Source organism: Syngnathus acus, chromosome 3, assembly GCF_901709675.1.
Source record: "Syngnathus acus chromosome 3, fSynAcu1.2, whole genome shotgun sequence".
NCBI lineage: Eukaryota > Metazoa > Chordata > Actinopteri > Syngnathiformes > Syngnathidae > Syngnathus > Syngnathus acus.
This window is the reverse complement of record NC_051089.1, coordinates 10,426,530-10,449,804: the sequence shown is the minus strand read 5'-3', so window position 1 is coordinate 10,449,804 and position 23,275 is coordinate 10,426,530. Positions and strand designations below refer to the sequence as shown.

At 39.2% G+C, this 23,275-nt stretch overlaps 4 protein-coding genes, 1 long non-coding RNA gene and 2 other non-coding genes across 15 annotated transcripts in view; 6 read left to right on the top strand and 1 right to left on the bottom strand.

Moving 5' to 3' along the window:
- nfat5b (nuclear factor of activated T cells 5b) overlaps positions 1 to 3,660 on the top strand; it is a 23,055-nt gene extending 19,395 nt beyond the window's left edge. For all 6 annotated transcript variants that reach the window (XM_037248117.1, XM_037248119.1, XM_037248121.1 and 3 more), the window contains one exon: positions 46 to 3,660. In XM_037248117.1, coding sequence (XP_037104012.1) covers positions 46 to 254 — 209 coding nt within the window. In that variant the 3' untranslated portion in view covers positions 255 to 3,660. The remainder of the gene's footprint in view (positions 1 to 45) is intronic.
- Positions 3,167 to 23,115, bottom strand: LOC119120893. Its single transcript, XR_005097585.1, has 4 exons — positions 23,104 to 23,115; positions 20,439 to 20,446; positions 12,492 to 12,498; positions 3,167 to 3,241 (listed from the first exon to the last, which is right to left on the bottom strand). It is a non-coding gene; the product is annotated as an uncharacterized LOC119120893 (long non-coding RNA).
- kars1 (lysyl-tRNA synthetase 1) lies at positions 4,101 to 11,413 on the top strand. 2 transcript variants are annotated; one of them, XM_037248125.1, is made up of 15 exons: positions 4,123 to 4,225; positions 5,491 to 5,647; positions 6,469 to 6,604; positions 6,682 to 6,847; positions 6,944 to 7,037; positions 7,786 to 7,972; positions 8,300 to 8,425; positions 8,494 to 8,613; positions 8,749 to 8,911; positions 9,068 to 9,241; positions 9,355 to 9,440; positions 9,509 to 9,594; positions 9,681 to 9,807; positions 10,543 to 10,686; positions 10,823 to 11,413. In XM_037248125.1, exons 2-15 carry the CDS (start codon positions 5,517 to 5,519, stop codon positions 10,895 to 10,897), a joined length of 1,815 nt encoding a protein of 604 aa, XP_037104020.1. In that variant the 5' UTR covers positions 4,123 to 4,225; positions 5,491 to 5,516; the 3' UTR covers positions 10,898 to 11,413. The 2 variants fall into 2 exon arrangements, with proteins under 2 accessions (XP_037104019.1, XP_037104020.1); XM_037248124.1 differs by lacking the exon at positions 5,491 to 5,647 and having other exon boundaries at positions 4,101 to 4,225.
- On the top strand, positions 11,854 to 16,075 carry gcshb (glycine cleavage system protein H (aminomethyl carrier), b). Its single transcript, XM_037248131.1, has 5 exons — positions 11,854 to 12,041; positions 13,638 to 13,717; positions 15,320 to 15,383; positions 15,470 to 15,601; positions 15,671 to 16,075. Exons 1-5 carry the CDS (start codon positions 11,900 to 11,902, stop codon positions 15,763 to 15,765), a joined length of 513 nt encoding a protein of 170 aa, XP_037104026.1. The 5' UTR covers positions 11,854 to 11,899; the 3' UTR covers positions 15,766 to 16,075.
- rpl13 (ribosomal protein L13) lies at positions 17,311 to 20,044 on the top strand. Of its 3 annotated transcripts, none has more exons than XM_037248127.1 (6): positions 17,311 to 17,385; positions 17,861 to 17,978; positions 18,544 to 18,685; positions 19,032 to 19,205; positions 19,562 to 19,618; positions 19,843 to 20,044. In XM_037248127.1, the coding sequence occupies exons 2-6, from the start codon at positions 17,875 to 17,877 to the stop codon at positions 19,999 to 20,001; spliced, it is 636 nt and encodes a 211-aa protein (XP_037104022.1). In that variant the 5' UTR covers positions 17,311 to 17,385; positions 17,861 to 17,874; the 3' UTR covers positions 20,002 to 20,044. The 3 variants fall into 3 exon arrangements, with proteins under 3 accessions (XP_037104022.1, XP_037104024.1, XP_037104025.1); XM_037248129.1 differs by having other exon boundaries at positions 17,356 to 17,504; XM_037248130.1 differs by having other exon boundaries at positions 17,357 to 17,381.
- Positions 18,869 to 18,943, top strand: LOC119121146. The gene has a single exon (XR_005097632.1). It is a non-coding gene; the product is annotated as a small nucleolar RNA MBII-202 (small nucleolar RNA).
- Positions 19,690 to 19,772, top strand: LOC119121147. The gene has a single exon (XR_005097633.1). It is a non-coding gene; the product is annotated as a small nucleolar RNA MBII-202 (small nucleolar RNA).
- Positions 23,116 to 23,275: the final 160 nt, after the last annotated feature.

Sequence of the window (23,275 nt, the reverse complement as noted above, 5' to 3'; positions counted from 1 at the left end):
CTGTAAACAATCCTGATGGAGCTTTTGTGTTCTCTCCTCCTGCAGAATGTGGTCAGATGATGAGCGCACCAGGAGACACGGTGTCTGACCAGATCATAGCCATCAGCCAGTCTGGTCAAAACCAAAGAGAGAGTGAGGCCCGCATTCAGTCGCTGTTCAGCCAGAGTGGCTTGAAAGCCTCCCAGAGCATGGAGAGGATTAATAACCTGGCTATCAGCCAAGAGCCGGGCAACGCCTTAACCCGTTCATACTGATTTCCAGAGAGGATTTCTCTTTTATTTCTTCCTTATTACAGTAACAAAACTGTTTGAGGGGACAAAATATTATTGGATGATTATAAATGGGAATGAATCATTTGTGTTCTGCCCATTTAAGATTAGAATTGATCTCATCTCAAATTATTTTTAAAAAAGACATTTCTTTGAAGAGTATTCCAAGTGAACTAGATTTGAGTGGAATAGAGCTACTGTATATAGACGGGAGATGATAGCTGTATGTGCTGTAATTTTCAAAATATTTTCAGGATGGCGTGGTAGAAGCGAAAGGAAAGATTGAGCAATGTGGTATGAATATAATATGGTGGGGTTGTGGTTGAAAGGAGCATAGAAAGTGTAAAGAGAGAAAAAAGGCAGAGAATGGTGTTTTTTTTTTTAAATTAAATATGAATGTCGACACATTTGTGCCTTTACAGTATAGCAGTCATCAACATTAGCCAAATATTGCCAGTCCTTCTGTTTTGGCATGTTTATATTTCATTTTTGTCACAGGAAGGTTGATGAAACTTAAGTCGAGGAAATGCACTCTAATTGGGCTTTTATTTATTTGCATATTGGAATACCAGAGAAAAATCATCAGGATGATGTCCACTGGAATACAATGATGATCGAAGATAAAATAATCTTTTGTTACTTTGATTAAATTACTTGTTTTTCAAGATTGGTAAAAAAAAAAAAATATATGAACATAATGTTCTTTTAGTCCTTTGTTAGTGGTACTATTCTACTATCATGTCTCAAAATGTAACATTAGCAAAAGGTAGCACTGAAGGTGAGATAAGTGAGGAACATATGAAGCAAAAGTGTTTCAAATGATGTAGTAAACAGAATGTTTGTATTAGACTGTGTCTAGCTATAGTACAAATATTGGAATGTAAACTACTTTCATTTTGTGTCATTTGTCCTTTGGAGTTACATTGATGCACTCCCTCTGTGTCAGGTACGCATAACCGAGGATTATATATCATAGTTCAGAAATTTAATCATTTGCTTTGTTTTTGTTTTTTTTTGTTTTTTTTTTAAATCTCTAGGTGTGAATTTTAACACTCCAGCCTTTTATGTTCTACATCATTTTAAGTCTTTACGAGAAAAGTTAAAGAAAATAAGGAAGTGGACAAAACTGTCTTAATTTGTTTGGCTGTAATGAGCTAAGAATTTGGAGAAAATTCTTCCTACTTGAGCCACAGCAGGAAAAATGTGTTACATAGAACGGATATAAAAACTCTAGACATCCCAATTATAATACAAATCAAATTTTTGTAGTATTGGAAAAATCAAACCAAGTTAAATCATTTCAAAACTTTCCCCACCTTGAATTAGGCCTATAAACTTTACAGCTCAATCTATTCGAGAGGGGAAGTAAAAATCAACAATCGAGGAAAAAAAGTGTACACACCCTCTTATAATCGAGATATGGCTGTGTTCATAATTAACCAGTCACATTTACACTCTTCTTAATTAAACACCCTTTGTATAAATCCTGATGACGGGCCAGTTTTATGGCCCGTTTGCTTATTTTATTTCCCATATCTTTCCATTTGTGTGATCAAACAGCAACTCGTTTCTTCTCTGTGTTTCGCTTCTGAGTTCTTATCCTGCTGTTGTTTTTGTTGTTTGTTTGAATGTTTCAGGGGCTGGTCTCTGTTAACGTAACTAACAAAAGTTCCATTTGTTTTTGTGTGCATTTCTTTTATTGCTGTGTTCCAACACAGTTGTAATTATCCACCCGCAAACACGAGTTAGTTAGATGATGCTCAATGTAACCTTTACTAATGTGATTATTGGCGTGACGGTATGTTGCTTTGAGCAAAGCTGTTTTTAGTGGGATGTTACTCCAGAAGAACACCGGATACATAGCTACGTGTCACTGTCTCTCTTTTAAACTTGTGAAACTGAAGAACTATAGAGTTTAATATTTATGGTTGTGTTTGTTCAATTTGTTTCTCCAGTGAGTCTTTTATGATTGGTTTAGTCTGGCCTATGTATTTATTTGCGTAGTTGGGTTTAGATCTTTCAAACTGTGACCGGTGGCAATTTATTGTGGTTTGGAGCCCACATCTGCTGATCCTCAATTAGAAACCTGTACTGAGACACAAAAAGGTGTTTATTTTTATTTTATTTTCCAAATAAATAAAAATGACACTTTTATGTCTATATATACACTCTGGTGAATTTTGGAAAAGTAATGTGACACATTTTTGGGCAAATGGCACCAAACTTCCATCTTATCCTTTAAAATAGGAATGACTTTCAGTATTATGACTAACACGAACCAATAAGATGTTCCGTACATACTTTGTATAGAATGTTTGCAAGCATCTCACTGATCTTAAGATGCACTGAGTGCACAGCTATTTTTGTATGTGGGAGAAAGGATTCAAGTTCTTTGAAACATTTCTTTCAATAGAACAAGCTGTAATGTTTATTTGACCAGGTTGACTATATAATTTGCTTAAACCTCTTCAAAATACTATAACTTCAAATGCAGTGGTGCCTTGCAATACAATATGGTGGCAGTTAACTCAACTCGTGTCACAATAAGCAGCACATGGGCAAGTAGTGAATAATTTTTCACAAATGAAACGGCAAGACTTGAGATTTGAGTGTTTTATGTTACGAGCATGGTCACGGAACCGATTGAACTCATCGCAAGGCACCACTGCTAGATACCGTACTGTAAATAAATGTGCCTGTCATAGACTGTATTTTGCTCCTATAACACCCAGCTTGCTTTCCAAGTCAAGACACTTTAAATGTGTTAATAATGCTCTAGAGCAGGGATGTGATAGATGAATTTTGTTCTGAAATGTCTGTCATGCATTGCACCCATTTGTACTGAAGTATCCAATGCATTTATGTGGACGTGGATGCACATGATTTCTGAAACTGCTATGCAGCGAAACTGTAAATGTAGATCCGTTACGTTTTTGAATATATATTTTTCTATGCATCCGCTCAGTTTTTAACTACGACCCATTATTTAAGCTTGTTGGGCTTTGTCTCTGATGCTTTGCTTGATTGCCTAATGTGTTTGATGCCTTTGTGTCGTTGAGGTACCAGGACCAGGAAAAATCAGCACATTTCATTTTAAATTTTGGGGGGGGTCTGATAATCACATTTCATTGTTAATCATAGTGGGAAAAGTGCTTCTGAATAATTTGTTGTGTGTCTGACAGTTTCGCCTTAAAATTCTCCCAGCACAATTGACACTCACCTACAGTTCATGTTTTATAATCCAGCATATATAAAGTGAAAATTTCTTTTAGGTGTCAACCATGTGAACAACCGTCATATAAATATTGACTTAAAAAACATGTTCAGCCTTTGTTGGGATTCATTTTTCTGTAAACCTGCTGCTATCTATATTAAACATATACAAGAGAAATACGTTGATTGTGATAATTCTAATTAGATTTTTGTTTCACACATTTTTATTGAAAACTATAAATTATTTTGTGTGGATTTCAGTCAAAGTCAATATCATACACTATACCAAATATTTGGTCACTACTAATAAGACCTAAGAGTTTAATTATTCTACATTTTTGAGAATTTAATTAATTTACGTATTAATGATAACGAGGGATTTGGATAAGACTCCAGTGGCTCATTAATCGTTTCCCTTTTATTCAAATGTATATTCAAAGCAATGATGAAACGTTTGTAATATTAATCAACCGTAATGCAGTTTTCTTTTATTCAAATATCCATCCATCATATTTATGAAATGATAATACAGAAACATATCAATTAACCATTATGCCTAATGTTCTTATTCATTTCATTGAGACGCGAATGACCGCTTCCGCTTGTATGAAAATTCCGACAGTCACTGAACGTACCCGATTCGACAGCTTTAGCCTTGTGCGCAAGCGCAGATCCTCGACGTGTAACATCAAGACCATCATGGCTGACGTAACAGCAGCGGACGGCGATAAACTCAGCAAAAAGTGAGTTTTGTGCCTTTTCCATCTACTTTACCTCGTAATACATTCGAGTCCTTGATTTTTAGTTGTATTTACTGACATACAGGCACAAAGTAATGGCAGCAGACATGACAGTGTTTTACAACGATAGCAAAATTAGTTTCACTTACAGAGGCGTGCTTGTAGCCTACATTTCCCACACTTCTTTCCTCTTCATTCATTGGGAACTGTAGTTTTTAAAGTCACGATTAACCAACTGTGTTGAATTGTTTTGTGGACCAGTAAAACTACAACCCCCATAATGCCCTTAAAGAAAGGTCATCCACTCGTCGACTGGGTAAATTTGAGACTAGGCTTTCTTTAAACATTGTAACGTTTGAGTATTGTAATACTTTATCGGAAAATCTTTTCTTAGGACCTAAGACAAAGGACTATCATTTATGATACTAGCGTTTTACTAAAGGTGTTTCTGACCTTCAATTGATTTGATAGTAACACAGGCACGTGCTAGCTATCCACAACAGTCACCGGCACATGCTAGCTATCCACACAAAAAAATCGGTTTCGATGTGTTTAGAGCAGAATTACACGAAATAGTGTGTACCTTGAGTTTTCGTTGTCTGCCAACAGATGTTGATATTGTCTTTTTGTGTATTTTGCTCACTGATGCCTTTTGACTAATGTTAACAAAGTACAGCACTATTGCACTGTAACAACCACGATTACATATAGGGCCAGGTTGTTTTAAGCTGAGGCTCTAATAGTTTTGCTTCAGGGTATTGCATTGAATTGGGGTTTGTTTTTTAAAATTATTTTGTAGTGTACTTCTTTCTACAGTTTCTTCCCCATCTGTGTAGGGTTCAACAGCGCAGCTTTATTTGAGTTTTTAAAAAAAAAAAAGTCTAAATGTTAACCAGTTTCATAAGAAGCATGATATTGCAAGCCATTATTACTTGATGCAAGGTGCTTAAATAATTGAATAATTATCCTAGTGCCCCCCCCCCTTCCCCCATTTTCCTTGAAGCTGTATTCCACTTGAAAGTCAAGTAAAAATGTGACAGAACTAAATGTGTATGTGTGAGGCGGCCATCATTTCTAAGTGATGAAATGCAAGCGTATGGAACTTCAAAGTTGAGTACAACTGAGCTTTTCTTCACAAATGCACTGTACAGTATTTTGAAAAATTTGGGATTTGCATACCATTCTGGCCCTGCATACCATTATGAAAATGACTTGTTGTGCGTCTTATTTTTATTTTCCTCATATATAAATACATCTCTTTCCCCCAGATTGCTCTTCTGACTGGTGGCGCAGCATGCTTTGCCTGGTCAGGCAGCAGCTGTGCCAAGCCTTTCAAGTCAGGGGACAGTGGTATAAACGGGCGCAACCATGCATAGCCGCAGTGCCTGTGCAAATTTACGGGAACCGTTGGAGAGGTGACAAAAGGTTGGTGGCTTTTCCTTTCAAGAGAGAATAACAACCAACCTTTTGTCACCAGGGTAAATGTTTGTTTCCGTCTATTGTCTTTTAGTATACGTTCTTTAAGTGGAGCTGTCTTAATGACTTGAGTTTGTGAAGCTGCTTCATCTACTGCAGTGTCTACAATTCCATTTGACATTAAAATTTCACAACACAGAGCTGGGCGAAATGACTGGACATTCGTGGCAGTGGTAATTATTCTGACATCCAGGCGATGCGTTTTATGATAGACGTCAATGGCGTGACATCTTCAGCAGATATCTCCATCAAATGACAACATTGAGGTGCGATGGTCTCATGGTTCCCAAAACATTTCTACCTCCTACCTTGCTCCTTTGTCAATCTCCTTCCACTTGATGGATTTGGTGGTTGGAGGTGCTAGCATGTAAACTGGTAAGCAAGCACCCTACAAAGTTGCAATAAGACAAATGAGATGAGCCCTTAAAGTAATTGACCTTCATTTGTCTGCATTACTGCAGTATTCCTCTTGGTGTCTGTGACGCACAGTGGAGGAGCTGCGATGAATGAAATCATGATGCTCAAACTGTGTACTCAATGCTTTAGATGTATGGAGTGATGTTTATTAAAAAAAAATACTTCCCCATTGCCATTGAATGGTTGTGTGGAGTTTCAACTCAGTTGGATAAATGGCAACAGGTTTATTGTGCCTATACTGCCATCTAGGGGCAGAGCTTGGCATGATCGTAAATTTGTCCTATTGTAGCTATTACAATAAGATCTCGTTACCTTCCAGCTAATGACTGCTTCGATTCCTCGTGTCTTGTCAGTGAGCTGAAGAGGAGACTAAAAGCGGAGAAGAAGGCTGTGGAGAAAGAAGCCAAGGCCAAAGAACAGCAGTTGCAAAAGAAGGAAACCAATAACTGCGATGCCGCTGGTGTGGATGAGGAGGCACTCGACCCAAATGTGAGATTCTTGTATGAACATTGGCTTTCACCCATCATTTACTGAACCCTATTTCCATCGTTTGCTTTCAAATGCAGCAATACTACAAGATCCGCACCCAGGCCATTCAGGAGCTCAAGGGGACTGCTGAGGACCCGTATCCACACAAGTATCATGTTGACTTGTCGCTCACAGAGTTTGTTGAGAAGTACAGCCATCTCCAGCCAGGGGAACAGCTAAAGGATGTCGTTCTCAATCTGTCAGGTATTGGAATGCTTTGAATCCATTCAAAATGATTGGATTTAAGGGTGGAGAAAGTGTCAGTAAGAAATTTGATTTTTTTTGTCTTGTGATTGGCAGGCCGCATCCATGCTAAGAGGGCATCTGGTGCCAAGCTGCTGTTTTATGACATGCGAGCCGAAGGCACCAAGTTGCAAGTTATGGCAAACTCTGGGTACTGAGAGATTGAGTAATACATTCATTTATAACTGTTGCCTGAATATTACATATATGTATTTGTATTGATTAGCAAATTCAGTGCCAGATATTTTCGAAGCAGAGTTGCAGTTGCCAGCCGTACTTTAGTAATCAGCAGTAGAACATTGTTTCATTCAAAACATTGTTTTCTGAGCAAAAAGCAGTGGCAAGTGTCGAACAGAATAGTGACTTGAATGTTAATTGTTTCTTTTGTAATACCTAAAACTATAAACAGAAACAAGACTGAATCTTCTTATGATGGCAAAATCTTTTATTTGCTGACAAACTGACTGACCGCATGGCAAATTTGAGTATCACTTTTTTTTTTTTTTTTTTTTTTCTTATCCCAAACATGGTGTTCGCTATTTAGTCCGTCTTTTTTCAATAACACTTTGTGGTTGGTCTTAAACTTTATCTTCTCCTCCAAAGCAGTACTGATCTAAAATCCAAAGCAATATAATGCTCCAATTGACAGGAATTTGTTCATTCTAACAGTGCTTTACAAACCTGAATTTCACAAATAAGATGGGCCAGTCTGACATAGATGAACATTGATGGCGTAGAACGGTTGGATTGCATTTGACAAATATAAATGTCCATGGGAATGAATGAAATAATGCCGCAAATTTTGTTGTGCTATGGGTCTCCGATGTTTTAAAACTACAGGAGGCAAAGTCATGGATGTCAGAACTAGGCTGTTTTAACGCTTGGTTTCTCACTGTCAGGAATTACAAGTCTGAGGACGCCTTTGTGGCCATCAACAACAAGCTCAGGCGCGGCGACATCATCGGTGTCCGTGGGAACCCAGGGAAGACCAAAAAGGGGGAGCTGTCCATCATCCCCATCGAGATGACTCTGCTTTCGCCTTGTCTCCACATGCTGCCTCACCTCCACTTTGGACTTAAAGACAAGGTAATATTGATTGCTATAATCACACTTAATTATTAAAACACTCTTATTTTCTCACAAGGATCCAAGGCTCACTTAGTTAGAAATACAGGTCACTGAGTTTCAGTTTTTGTCTTAACATTTTAGATCAGATTAATTGCGAAAATCAAGGTCCCTTTGTATAGAATTTCTTCAAATCGAAGTGTTTGAAATTCGTCATTTGATTTTCGATATGCTTTTCATCAGCAGCTCCCAAAACAGTAGCGCCGACCCCCCGCAATAAAGTTTGAATCACCTGAAACTGAAAATGTCAGTCGTTCATCTTTTTTGTTGTTGTCATGACTCTCAAAGGAAACACGATTCCGTCAGCGCTATTTGGATCTCATCTTAAATGACTACGTGAGGCAGAAGTTTGTAACACGAGCCAAAATCATCACATACTTGCGCAGCTTCTTGGATCAACTAGGATTTTTGGAGGTAAGGGTTTGACACACAACCTTTAAAAAAACGTTTGCATTCTAAGTCATGTTTGTTGTCGTTTTAAGATTGAGACTCCAATGATGAACATCATTCCTGGTGGAGCAGTGGCCCGTCCATTTGTAACCTATCACAATGAGTTGGATATGAACCTATACATGAGGATTGCTCCTGAGCTTTACCACAAGGTAATGCATAGATTGGGGGGGGGCAATACAAAAAAAAGCTTCAATTTGCAATCAAGTTATTTTATTAGCCTATTGTTAAGGAAGGGTGTTTAAGACGAGATGTTTATCGCTGTACTCAGTGTGTTCTACCTGTAGATGCTTGTCGTCGGTGGGATGGATCGAGTGTATGAGGTCGGCCGTCAGTTCAGGAATGAAGGCATCGATCTCACTCACAACCCGGAGTTCACCACCTGTGAATTCTACATGGCGTATGCTGACTACCACGACTTGATGGACATAACCGAGAAGCTTTTGTCTGGTGTGTAAAAATAAACTGCCTGTATGTGGGTATAAATAGAGACTTCAATGTATGTGACTTGATGTTTTCTGTGAGGCCATCCATTTCGAAGTGCTGAACGGTGTCACATCATTACTAGATCAACAAGGAAAAAGTCTATTATTGTTTTCCCTTCAGGGATGGTGAAGCACATCACGGGAGGTTACAAGGTGACCTACCACGCTGACGGTCCTGAAGGAGAAGCCTATGAGATTGACTTCACTCCACCATTTAGAAGAGTGAGCATGACACACGACCTTGAGAAGCTGATGGGAGTCAAATTTCCTCCCACTGACAGTTACGACAGTGACGGTAAGGTCACGATGGTGTCCAAGGAGGGACATTTATGTTTTTGGTATTCTTTTTGTTGCTTTGAATGGCCGTGTGATGATCGACATATGATGTCGATGTGCCTTTCTTTTCAGAGACGCGTAAATTCTTTGATGACCTGTGCGCCCAGAAGGGAGTTGAATGTCCTCCCCCCCGAACGACTGCCCGTCTACTTGACAAGGTTCCTGATTTATTTCATTTGTTATTTAATATTAGGGCACTTACTTGAACCACTCTGTCATTTCTCAGCTTGTGGGAGATTTCCTGGAAGTCACCTGTATCAACCCCACTTTCATTTGCGATCACCCTCAAATCATGAGCCCCTTAGCAAAATGGTAAGGGGAAACATCTGATCTCAAATAAGTCTGAGGTCTGTTCAGAAATGCTCCTGCTTGACAGTTGAAATGCTCCTTACCAACAGGCATCGATCAGAGAAAGGACTGACAGAGCGCTTTGAACTCTTTGTGATGAAGAAAGAAATCTGCAACGCCTACACTGAGTTGAATGACCCCATTAGACAGAGGGAGCTCTTTGAGCAACAATCCAAGGTGTGTAATGGACTTTGTGCCATTGGGCATTTTAAGGGGGACATTCAAATAAGTATAACATTGTAGCTCGTAACAACAACTCAGCCAATAAAGGAAACGAGAGACAATATTGTAGGCATCGTATTGAAAAAGTGAGGTCTTTTACGCCACATGGGTGTGACATTCGGAATTTTTTTAAAACTCTTTGAGCAATGTATATTTCAATCTATAAATGTGGCGATAATAATAAAATCAAAAAACGAAAAGGGCTGGTATGCTACATCAAAACAATAATACAAAAATTGACTAAACCAAGACAATATGCCACAAATGACACATTTTTACGCAAATTGCCGACATCCGCAGCAAGCGTCCGTTTGGCAGATGGTAAGCACTATTTCAATAAAGAGGCCAAAGAGACATCTTTATTACCACTCCGGTTTACTTTGTTTACTTGTTCTACCCTCTTTGAGCAAATGTTATTTCAACACAAATGGAGCAACACATGTCGACAAATATTACTACGGCTTAACAAACACTTGCCACCTGCTTCTGTTAAATTATTGTTACTGCTGTATGGTTTTAAGAAGTGCAAGAGTGTACTTTTTAGTTTTACTTTTTAAGAAAACACCAAATAGATTTATTTTATTGTGTTTTATGAATTAAAGTTGAACAATTTCAACATGACTCTACACTGGAAACGGAGCTCCACTCATGGTCAGTTCTTCACAGAAACTGCATTACAATATTTTTCAGGCCAAGGCCGAGGGTGATGACGAGGCCATGTTCATTGACGAGACCTTCTGCACGGCACTGGAATATGGTCTCCCACCAACGGCTGGATGGGGAATGGGCATCGACCGCCTCACCATGTTCCTCACAGACTCCAATAACATCAAGGTAACGTCTTACACACACGGACTTGAGTACATCACAGGAACTGCATAATCGGAGACTTATAGGAATATTGACCGGATGCTGTAGACTAGAGGAACCTAATTTTGTGACTCTTAAAATTTGTGTGTGTCTTTTTCAGGAGGTTTTACTCTTCCCAGCCATGAAGCCTGACGACAACAAAGCAAGCGTTCCTGCAGAGGGTACCTCTGTGTAACGTACAGACCTCCTTGATGGAGGCTAGGGAAGCCTTTGTCAGTGTAAGGTCTGCCAGGTTTATTTTTTAATGATATCAAAGGCTTGGGTGATCAATTGTTGATGCGAATTGTCGGCATTTTGCTCGGCTCAATGTCATAACAAATTGTTTCATTTTGATATTTTCTACACTTTCTGTCAGGAAATTTGTTGGGTCCTACTTGTTTGTCAACAAGTGTACCTCTTAATCTTCATTATCAACCAGACACTAATTGGTTAAGCAGCAACTCATATCCTATTAATTGCTTTTTTACAGACCAAAATGTAATGTTTCAGAACACTCGCAAGAGTTTTAAGTAGTCAGTTTGGCTTCTTGTCTGTGTTTGATGTCTGGACTTGACGTACATCCCAATTCAACTGAAGCACCAGTTGTTGTCACAATACTGCCATCTCTTCTGTCATGTCTAATTATGACTTGTCATTTACCGAATTCAAAAGTCAATCCTCTAGTCCATCTGAGTAAAGCACTTTGAATCTCTTTTTGTCTCTTAATTTTCTTTTTCAAAGTCATGTTGTAAACAATTTGTGAGATGTTATTAGTTCATAATCCATTAGTGGGTTGATTCTAACATAGTATCTTAAGACAAAGGTGAATTCTGCAGTTTAGATTCTTGTGACAAGAACACAATGGTTATTCTGGCTCGATTGTTGCCCTGTGCGGTCCCTCACACCCTTTTACCATGCCACCACCAACCTGCACACACACTGATCTGACAGAAATGCATATGGGTGAACCTAAAATATACTTGAAGACATTTATTAAATCAGAATATATAAATTGGTGTGGGCTACTTACAGTAAAATACATTTTTTTTAACTGGAGGATTCGGTGTGATCGTAATCTGCAATTTGACCGCTAGATGTCAGCAAACACGAGAGCCCGTGCCCTCCCCACTTGATGATGCGCGCTCCCGAGGTCAAGTGTATGTGCGCGGGCACCTAAGCGCACGCATACGGAGTGAAGATGGCGATGAGAGCAGTGCTGCGGTGCTTCTCTGCAAACTTGCCCTTCGGAGTTCCCCAGCTGTCGCCCGCTGCGGCTCTGCCGGCGACCCGGCTGCTGTGGGCGGCGAGGACACTGAGCACCACGGCTGCCCGCGCCGAAGGTAAAGCACTTAGGAATTGGGATTCAAAATTCCAAACGGAAGTGGACGTCACGTTCGACTGGCTGGTCACACACAAACTTTTAACTCGTGTTGAAGATTAGCTGCAGCCAGTTAGCTACGCCTTTGCCCAACACTCAACTAAGCTTGAGTTCGTTTCCAGGTTGACGTTTCTATGCTTTCAATCAAGTGAGCTGTTAATTCCAACAAATGCGTCTGCTTGTGCAACATGTTGTAACGTAAGTAAATGACTGTAACGTTAGCACCCAAGACAATATAGGTTTTTTACAATATGTCCAAGAATTCCGCGTAAAAGCCATGTATCCACTCCAGGCCTTCTCACTTGGAGACAGCATCCCTGACTGTGCTCTCCCAGCCATGCATCAACATATTACAATCTGGTTTAAGCCTGTATTTGCATGCTGAAATGGTGCCAGCACTGGGAAATGAAACACTAGGACTGTTCTAATTCATTGTAAACGTACTGCAATGATTTAGATTTTACCCAACCTGGGGGTGCGCCTTTTCACCTGCCCTAATCTTCATAACATGATTTAAAACACCCAGAAACGTGTTTCAGCAGCGTCCCTGTATCATGCTGGAACTGAAGGTTCTTGTATGTATTTTACCAGAGGACAGTAAACCCCTTTTTCTCATTGGGGCGGGTCAATCATCTATATATATATTTTTAAAATATATATATATTGGATGACAGGTCTCCAATATATAGAGTATGAAAAAGTTTTAAAATAGGTTTACTCAGCCTACATCCTTTAAACACATTACAATTTACTGGAACATGCTGAAACAAGAGTTGTTTAAATTTGATCACATGAAATCGGGCAACCTATGTAATTATCCTGATTGGGGTCGGGTGAAAAGGGTTTTTTTTATTTCGAAGGTACGTACATACATTGACGTAAAAAAGGTATTGACAGATTCTACAGCAATATACCATCAATAAATCAAAGAAAATTCGGAACAATTCAGAAAAATTTAATGTGCCTTAGCTGCACTGTGGAAACCAAAAGACACTCTCGCCCAGTTTACCTTTCGGTAAAACTTAATTCTAAAGATATCTTGTCACGCAGTCCCATTCATGTCTTTTCAAAAATTGCTGTGAAAAGAGAGATGGGTGACAAGAACAGCCGATTTCCAGAAAAACAGACAACCAAATGTTGTTTTTTTGGAGACGGGCTCTCCGGAAATGTCTTGAACGCACATAGAAAGTTTTATTGCACAAGAAATCAGACTTCAGCACTAAACTAGATGATGAGAGAAACGGCTGGTTACCAGTCTTGTTCACGTTCTAATGAACCGTTAATGTTCAGTTAGTAATAGGGCACATAGTTGACAAACAGCTGTATTATTAAAAAAAAAAAAGTCAGCTTAAAGTCGGATTGAATAATATGGAAATTTGTTAAATTAGGTGAAGTTTTTAAGTATTTTTAAAAATGTTGTCGATTACTAAAGGTTGACCCAAATTTGAATAAGTCCTAATTTGTGCAATAGTTCTGTCAGATTCTCAATTGTGCAATCGATGACTTGAACTAAATAATTTACCCGTTGAGCTTTGTTCTTGCTTTGTTCTCTGTGCAGCTTTAAAGTTCACAGATAAGCATGAGTGGGTGCGAGTAGAAGGTGACATTGGCACCGTCGGTATCAGCAATTACGCTCAGGTAAGCCTTTGTCTTTGTTTGCTAATCATTTATTACTGATAGGTTATGACACATTTGGTAGGCAGATGGGATGCTCATTGGTGCGTGGTGGGTTCAGAAGCTGCAAAGGGTAGTTTACCATACTTTGTACTTTGTCCTCACCTGCAGCAACTTTTTCCTTTTAAATGATTATTGCCGCAGACCTGACACTGAAAAGCTATGCTACAATCACATGCTCTCAAAGGACACTGTACAAAGGCTTGTATGTAGATATTTAGAAAAAATCTTTCTTTACAAATGTTTTAAAGCTGCGTGGGAAAAAAAAAAGTTGTTAAATATCTGCAATAGTTAGTTAGACCTGTTCAAAGTTATAAGTGTACAGTGTTGGGTTGCAGTTTCACTCCATCTGTGTAGGTGGCGGTATTGGTGAAGAGGGTTGATTGCGACATAATACAACACAACTTTATTTAAAAATGTAATCTTCATTGGTGGTTGACGCGCATAGTCACACTCGGTGGTTTATCTTTATTATAATTTAACAATCAAGAATGTTTATTTTATTGAAGTTTCTTAATATGATTCAGAATACCACGATTAGACTAGTGGGGGAACAAACAACATATTCTTTTTACATTTATCTCCCCTTTAATACACCCAGGACAATCTTTGAGAGACATCTGTTAATTGTGTCTTTGCCAACATTGATCAGAAAAGAGAAATTATGCTGAAAATAGTCATAATTATTGGTATTATCAGAGAGATAATGGCAGAGTGAAAGGGCTGCACATAAGTGCTCTGAGCAGTTGCTTAAAGTTTGATTTTTGAAGGAACCACGGTGAACATGACATCTTTTTAAGGTATCCACACTCGAGGCCAAGTGCAGTCATTCATCGCGGGTTAGTCGGAATCGTACACTTCACGTGCTTAATTGGATTTATTATTGTCATGTGTTGGCGATGTTGGATTTAGAATGTTTTGTCAGATGACATCAATTAGTTATCTTAACCCTGCCAATGTTGTGGGGTTAAAGAAATGCAAATTAAAAACCGTCCCATTTTACTTGTTGTAAGCGCTGAAGGACCAAAAAGACATTGTTAGTCATTATATATTTTTTTAAATCAGCAAATGAATCGGTTATCTAAGTTTGCCGTATATTTCAATCGACATCAGTCAAAAACAAAAATACAATACAACCAAATCGGTCGGGGCCTATTACTCGCATTTATGCATTATGTTCATCGAAGAGCAACTAATATTAATGCTGCACTAATGAGTTAACTCTAAAGAACAGCAACAGGCATCAGTTGTATATCGCCCCCAGGTGGTCAAGGTGGGCACACCAGAAAGAGCAGTTAAATTGACGAAAGTATGAAAGTGTTTCCTTTTCATTCTCTTTATTTATGTTATTATTTTGTGCTTTTATAAAGTACAACAATGTGGAGTGCTATTTTTTCTTATTCTTGTACAATTGTTGTTTTCAAGAGAAAGCTGGAAAGGATTAATGGCATTTCAATTCATTTCAATGTGAATAGAGGATTTGAGAGGAGTGTAAAAATGTTATGCCACAGAATGGATCATCGTATGTACTGTATCGTCTTTTTTTATTTTATTTTTTTTTTTAAGGAAGCTTTAGGCGATGTGGTATACTGTGGACTTCCCGAAGTGGGCCAAAGCCTTGAACAAATGGGTATGACCAGCCCACGCTCTGCATATCTGCAAAAGCTTCCCGTGAGAAAAGGCATGTGTGACGTTGCCTCCATGTTTGTGTTGCAGAGGAGTTTGGTGCCTTGGAAAGCGTGAAGGCTGCCAGCGAGCTTTACTCACCGTTGACGGGCGAAGTGAAGGAAATCAACACCCAGCTGACCGACAATCCCGGACTGGTGAATAAAGCCTGCTATACAGACGGTGAGCATCTCGCTAAGAAAATGCGCGGCATATGACATGTGCTCCACTGTCAAATTTCTCCGCTTTCAGGTTGGCTCATCAAGATGACCATCGACAGGCCGGCTGAGCTGCAAGGCCTCATGGATCAAGCTGCGTATGATAATTTTATCAAATCACTGGAATAATAAATCATTCAACTTGGCTTACTTTTGTACTTCAGTAACCTCTGGCAACAGCCCTCATCTTCTGTGCTATTTATTGTCCAACTGAATTAGTGCATCGGAATCATTTTTGTGTGTAAATAGCTTCTGTTTTGAAGATACAGATTCATTGAGTTGGTAAAACCACATAAGGGCTCTTAGGAATGTTGGGTCTAGTTTCTGGTGCTCTTGATTTGAAATGTGCACAAATGAGATGGAAAACTGGACAGTGGTTATAAGTGCCATCGCCTTCATGAAATAAAACTTTTCATTCTCCTTTGAGAAGAAACACGTACCTCACTGAAAGTCTTCAAGTTTATTTTCAACATACTCAAACAATGGAGCAATTGTCATACTGCAGCCGGTTCAAAAGCAAAGATGGTTAAAAACAAACAAACAAACAAACAAACAAACAGGTCACACATATTGTTTTTGCTGATGAGGGTGTTGGTGTGTGTACCTGACTTGGGTGCTTGTTGCTGAAGTCCATGCACATTGACCTTTGCCCTCTCAGGTGCAGATAGGAAGAGAGAGCAGAGGCCACTTAATTAATGATTAATGAGGAAGTGCTTTTAAAATCACGGAATGAATGATATGACAAACAGGAGTTAACGCACATTCTGGGGCTCAATGGGAAGAGCGAAGCTTTATCAGAAAGGGTTGTTTAGTTTTACTAACAATAATCCGTTGATGTTGGCTTTTGAGGCCACAATTGTGTTTCAAGAAAAGCGGTGAAGTGATCCGGGACAAGACCTGATACAAATTCTGCCTTCAAAAAGAGGAAAATATAATGCTTACTTTTGATTGACACTGTCAAAGAGATGTTTGTTCAGTCTTCTCCAATTGATTTGGATAAATTATGAAAACAGTAACTTTTGGAAAATAAATAGCACCCAGCAAAATCAAAATTAAATATATGGATAATGTATTTAATGAGTAGTGAGAACCACATCTTATTTTGGGGGGCAGGGGCTAATTTTGCCTTTCATTTTGTCTCTACATGTGAAGAACATAAGTTCTCATTTACTGAGAAAAGGTCAGTGCAGGACCTCTGGCCTTTTATGTCTGTTCTTTATCTGGTTGAAAAAAAAAAAAGAATTTCTGTTCCAATTTTTATGTCTTCAATGTTTCTTGAATTTTATTCAGGACCCCTGGCATTTTTTAAAAATCCATTCGTGTTTATCGTGTTTATTTTTTAAGTGTGTGTTTCCCCCCGTTAAATTTCTTGTGTCATTTACAATTTGTAATTAAATAAATACTCCTGAATTATTTTTTTTTTTTTAAAAGTCGGTTTTGCGATTCCTCAGCATTTCTATCCGTTCGTTATAACTTCGGTGACATTCTATTAAAAAAAACATTACACAGTAACTCAAACAAGTCATCATAATCTTTTTATAATTCTTAATATTAAAATTTGAATTATATGTGTATTTTGATTACAAATACGTATGTACACGTAGCCAAACAAACGTAGAGATGAACATCTAGACGCAGTATACACTCTTTGAACACAGTACTGCTCGGTGATTGGCTGTTTCTTGCGTATCCCACAATCCACCAGCATACTTCTTCCTTTTTCCTTTCGGCCATTTTCCTCCCTTGTAGGTATGAAAATTATCCTCTACAGATTTCAATACAATCGCGCTCAATCTGATACGTAGGCATACTGTTTCTAAATCCAAGTTGTTCCATTTAGTAGAACGTTCTGTCACCTACGAATTTAGGTGATTATTGCTAGATATTTTTAAATCAAAGTCTCTAAATGTGGCTGTATTCGTAGCGACGTCCACTGGCAGTAGCGTGACTGCCGGCATTGCTGCTAACATTGCAAAATTAAAGTTGTTGGCTTGTTAATAAATGAACGGGCGTGTGAACGATCAAAAGCGTGCAAGGCTGAAATTCCATAACGTGTTCACTAGTTAAAGTAGTGCATCTAAACATGTCAGTTTTCAATATAGCCGCCGCTAGCATTGCTAACTTGCTATCTGTCAGCCATTGCTTTACACATGCATGCATGGTGTCACCATACAGTACCTGGCTTGGATATATACTTATCCCCCTGGCCCACGCTATGTTTCAGGGAAGTAGGCAGACATGGCCCCCAGCCGGAATGGAATGATCCTGAACCCTCACTTCCACAAAGACTGGCAGAAAAGAGTGCGCACTTGGTTTAACCAGCCAGCCAGGAAGCTCCGCAGGTGAGTGTACACAACAATGCGATGCTAACTTGTCATATATGTCAATGTAACTTTGTGAGTTTCTACTATGTTAAATGTAGCCAAGATGGTTATTGGCGTTGTTCCTGTAAGGTCTGCAGACCTGATCATATTGAAAGGAATTGAAATCTAACATTCTGCAAACTTTTACATTTCTTCATTTCAATGGATTCTGTTCCATTTATGGAATGATAAATGCAGGTATTTGGGATTCAGCATGAACAGATTTTGTTCAAGAATGTATCCTCGGTGATTTACTGAAATCGTCACCGAACAGGTGTTTCTTTGCTCAAAGTGAGGAACATTCCATGACTGCCTGCCAACAATTGTGACAAGATACAAGTCATCACAACATGATGTCACCAAGGACAAATATATGATAATAATGATAAATAAGGATTAAGGACATATTTGGAACTGTACCTGCGTGAGTTCCATACTGCCACATTGGCAAACCAAAATTGGTACCAAATGCAACAATATACTGTAGGACAAACGCAGCTCTGTATGTTTGCTGAAAGTTTGACGGTTAGTTGTCTTTCATCAGGCGAAAGGCTCGCCAGGCTAAGGCCCGTCGCATCGCTCCTCGACCTGTCGCCGGGCCACTCAGGCCACAGGTCAGATGTCCAACCATCAGATACCACACTAAAGTCCGTGCTGGACGAGGTTTTACCCTGGAGGAGCTGAAGGTAATTCACGAGGATGTTTGAAGACATCTGTCTGCAGTTTATCATAAGGCTAAAACATTGTTTGAACTAATGTCCGACAGATAGATTTTGTTGGTCCAAATGTTCAAAATTGTCGTTGGTAATCACCAAAAGTTGTATTTCAATCATTTTACATTTGAATAGTTTTGCAATTGAACAGTCAGGTGATGACAATCTCCGGAATCTCTGTATTTTCTTGATGAATGCATCGAACCCTTTTTTCTGATGACTGTTTCTGTCAAAAACCAAATAAAGCCAGATAATCCCATCGTTAGATGAAATGAGTATCCACCTGACAGACTTGAAACGCCAATGCTTCACCTTGTAGGCCGCTGGCGTCCACAAAAAGACAGCCCGCACCATCGGAATCGCTGTGGATCACCGTCGCCGTAACCGGTCCACAGAATCTCTTCAGGCCAATGTACAGCGTCTCAAGGAGTACCGCTCCAAACTCATCCTGTTCCCCAGGAAGGCTTCTGCTCCCAAGAAGGGAGACAGCACTGTAAGTTGCTCATATAGCCTGCAGTAGTGTCTGGTTTGCTGACACCGGTGTTAAAGAAGTATTTTAAACCAGAATATGTGTAAAACATAACCTAATAGTCTTAGCTCAACAACAGTCGAATATTTTTTTTTTTTAAGTAAAATGTGGTAGTCAACCAACCGCTTAAGTTGCAATATTTATAATGAGTAAGCAATATTTATAATGAGTAACCAAAACTGGGTACAGGTATTTAATGGATGGCCATTTACATGTAGCCGTAAGTCACAAAGTTTTAATTTACACAGAATGTTCACAATATGTTCATAGTGAAGTTTTTGGATGCAGTTGTCTTCAAGTAGTAACACTTGTGTTTTCAGGAGGAGGAACTGAAGATGGCCACCCAGCTTAAAGGACCATTGATGCCCATCAAAACTGTAAGTTGCAAGCTTCTATTTACACCATTGCAAAAAAACCTGTTTGGGTTTTATGTAGGCTATCAGTCAGATGTTGACAATTACTCCCTGAATCTCTGTATTAAGTTGATGATACGTTTGAACCCTTTTTTCTGATGACCGCTCTTGCACCCTCAAAATTGATGAACCAGATTGTGCATGTGTTGATAGTTTTTGAGATGTTTTTTTTTCTTTTTCCCTTCCAGGTACACAAAAAGCAGAAGGCCCGCGTTATCTCTGAAGATGAGAAGAACTTCAAGGCTTTTGCCAGCCTGCGAATGGCCCGCGCTCACGCCCGTCTCTTCGGTATCCGTGCCAAGAGAGCCAAAGAGGCTGCTGAGCAGGATGTGGAGAAGAAAAAGTAAAAGTTATCTTGGAACTTTGCAAAATAAAATGTTCAAAAAGATGTACTTTATACTGTCGTCATTGAAGTCTTAACTGATACCAGATGTTTTCTAAGCTCTGGACAACAACGTACAGTATTGTGCTATGACCCTCGTGAGGATAAACATTCAAAAGATAAATGGATGAAATGACAAAAGTCGATTTTAAAGCCTAGGAAAACTGCGCTTTCATTGCAACAGTGGTTTGCTGTCAGTAGATGGCGGAAGAGTCACTCTGTTCCATCCTGCGGGACTTGTCCTTGGAACTTGTAAAGAAGGAATTGGAAGTGCCAGCAAACTGCAGCCAAGAAAAAACTAAAAGGTAGATGAGGAAATTTTACACAGTATTTGTTACAATCTCAGGTCTAGTCATATATATTTTATTTTCCCCCTCATTCTTAATGCTTTGAATGTTAGACTGGAAAACCTTGATAGTAGCTAGTGTTTATGTATTGCTTTATTTTATTATTTTTCCAAGATGCATATGTACTACATAATAGTACAGAATTCCCCTCGTGGGGAATGACAGCCACTGTCACCAAGAAGGTTTTCAGCCACCTGTTGATTGCTGAGTTGAATCTGCTGTTAGCCACGGCATACGCCTGGCCATTCACGCACTGTTTCATGACTGCCCACTGAGCCCCGCCTCTCAAAACTATATGCACAATGTGTATTTTATGTGCATTTTCTCCTTGCCATTTTTTTCCTGTGTTTTAATTAGTTTAAAACTGCGCTTTGTCATCTCATCTTGTGTTGATGTTGAGCTCTATCAAAGGATGTTAAATTAAAGATAGTTGTCCCTCATGTTCAATCAGGATTATCTTCTGCTGGCAGGACCTTTGCTCATGCATGCGTGCGTAATGTGTGTGTGTGTGTGTTGTGTGTGTGTGAGTCTGAGAGCTGGGGCTCATCTGTTTGCAATAAATGTGGAGTCATGGTCAATCTGTGTAGACATCAGAAATCCTTGTATCATATGCAGCCATTGAGCCGGCTTAAGTCCTGCTGTATTCAATTCGATCCCCTGTTGAGTGTCTCAAAAGTCAGGATTTGTTGCTCAGGAGTATGATGTGATGATGACAATGATGCCAAATATTAAAATGATGCAAATAGTGTTCTGGTGAGACCCAAGCCTAGTAATAGATTCCCATTCATTTACCTTTATCGGCGCTGTTTTCATCCAATATGTGAAATGTTAGCATCAACTGTCTTTTAATTAGTTACAAACATCCGTGTTCATATATAGCCTTTAATGCCGTGGGTGTCACTGCAGGCAGCTGCCACTCAAAGGCAACATTAGACACATGAGGTTGCGAAAAGGATGGGAGCGAGGCAAATGTGAGCATTGGTAAAAGCAGAGAACATCGTGTGAAGGGCCTCAGATGGGTCTCGTTTTTGCGGGGCTCAGGTGTGCGCCTCCGAGCAGACGCTTCACTCACCAAGGAGGCAGCGATGGAAGCTGTGAGTGTGCATGTGCGTGTTTGTGTGTTCCAGGGTTATAATAGTTTCCTTTATATTTTTGTTTCAGACACGTTTGTTCGTTGTTTTTCTTGATAATCTTTCATTTTACTTAATTTTTCCTAGTTTTAACTTATTAAGATTTACATTAACCGTAACTAACCCTAATTGTGAACCTTATATGGATATAAATACTCAACATCATATCCACCTCTAGTTAAGGTCACAGTTTGATTTGAATTTCAATCTATTTTAGAGGTCATACAGATTTTCTTATGACAGCTGGAATGACTCAATTCCATTTTTTTTTTCCAATCCGACCCAGGTCACTTTTATAAATTCGACCTGGGAGCATGGATCTGCAATCATTTTATATTTGACTTTAATTTCATCCCAATTGAATCATGAAGCATAAAGCATAAACCGTCGTGGTAAATCAGTCACATAGACAGTTCATTCGTTATCTGCAGCAATGACATGACATTATCTTTAGTAGAGTCGAGACTCAAGAGCCTCACCTCATTTCCTCCAAATATTTTGACTTCCTCTTGCATCGCCCCTCTGTAAATATGAGATGATGAAAAGATGAGCCGATACACGCTGGACCACATTTACTAACGTAAACACTACGTAACTTGTGAGTATCCTCGTCTCTTCTGCGCATGTGGGTTTCTTTGGGGTCCCTTTTGGTTTACATAGCAGATGACAGACTGATGATTGAGCCTTAAGACCTACTTTGTCTTGGCGAGCACGGACAGTATCATACAGATATAAGCCGCTCAAAACCACTCAGTCATATTGGTTGTTCTTTGCAGAAGATACAGAATATATAGTATATAGTACCTGTATATTGTTGTATTTTCTGTCTACATGTGTTGCCCCACTGTTTATGTTCAAATATCCGTTGTGGACAGGGTTATACCACTGCAACATTCATAAAAAAAAAACGATATGACAATAATTTGCTGCAAAGCATTTGCACTTTGTAGATTTTTAAGAAACATGACAAACCCAAAGTGTGATTCAAGACAAAGTGACAGCATAGTTTTAGGATTAAAAATAAAAAGGGTTCTTGAAGCAGCATGTTTTTACTTGACTAATTGGCTAATAAAGCTAATGGCGCTGCCGGCTGCACTCAAGATGACCGCTTCGGAGCAGAAACATCAAACAAAACAAACATGTTTGTCAGCGCAAGGCCACCGAAAATAGGATTTGTTTGAAAGTGCTTTCAATTAAGCCTCCGCTTTCTCTTCAGCACCGCACGCTGGCTTGAGTGACACATTTCGATATTGTGGTTAGGTCTCAATTTGAAGCCACTCTTAATTTGTCTTTGGTCGCCTACAGCACCACCTCACCTGGCAACATCTCAAAAAAGCGGTGTCTTTCTCCCCCCCCTATACAATCTATAAAATATTACGCAACACATTCATGAAAAGAATACATTTGTGGGCGTATTGCAGATAATACATCAAGACTGCGTTACATAACCTAAAACTGTTAAATGATGGAAGGGGCCCAGCCCACTATGGGTCACGTTACGAACGCTGTGATGTTGGTCTGGGGGAATCTCAAAACAGTAAATAAAATAATTACGTTATGAATATGAACGCTTTTATGGAACTTTTTTACAAAAATGATTTATATTTATGAAGGTAAATTTTGGGGTACAGCTCTTGCATTAGAGCTGAGTCTGTATGGGTGTACAGATTGTTCTGTTTTTGCTAGCATTGCAATAACACTAATCTATTGTAACTGCATTGTAACCCCATTTCAAAGCCCCCCCCCCGAACTAATTGTCTGC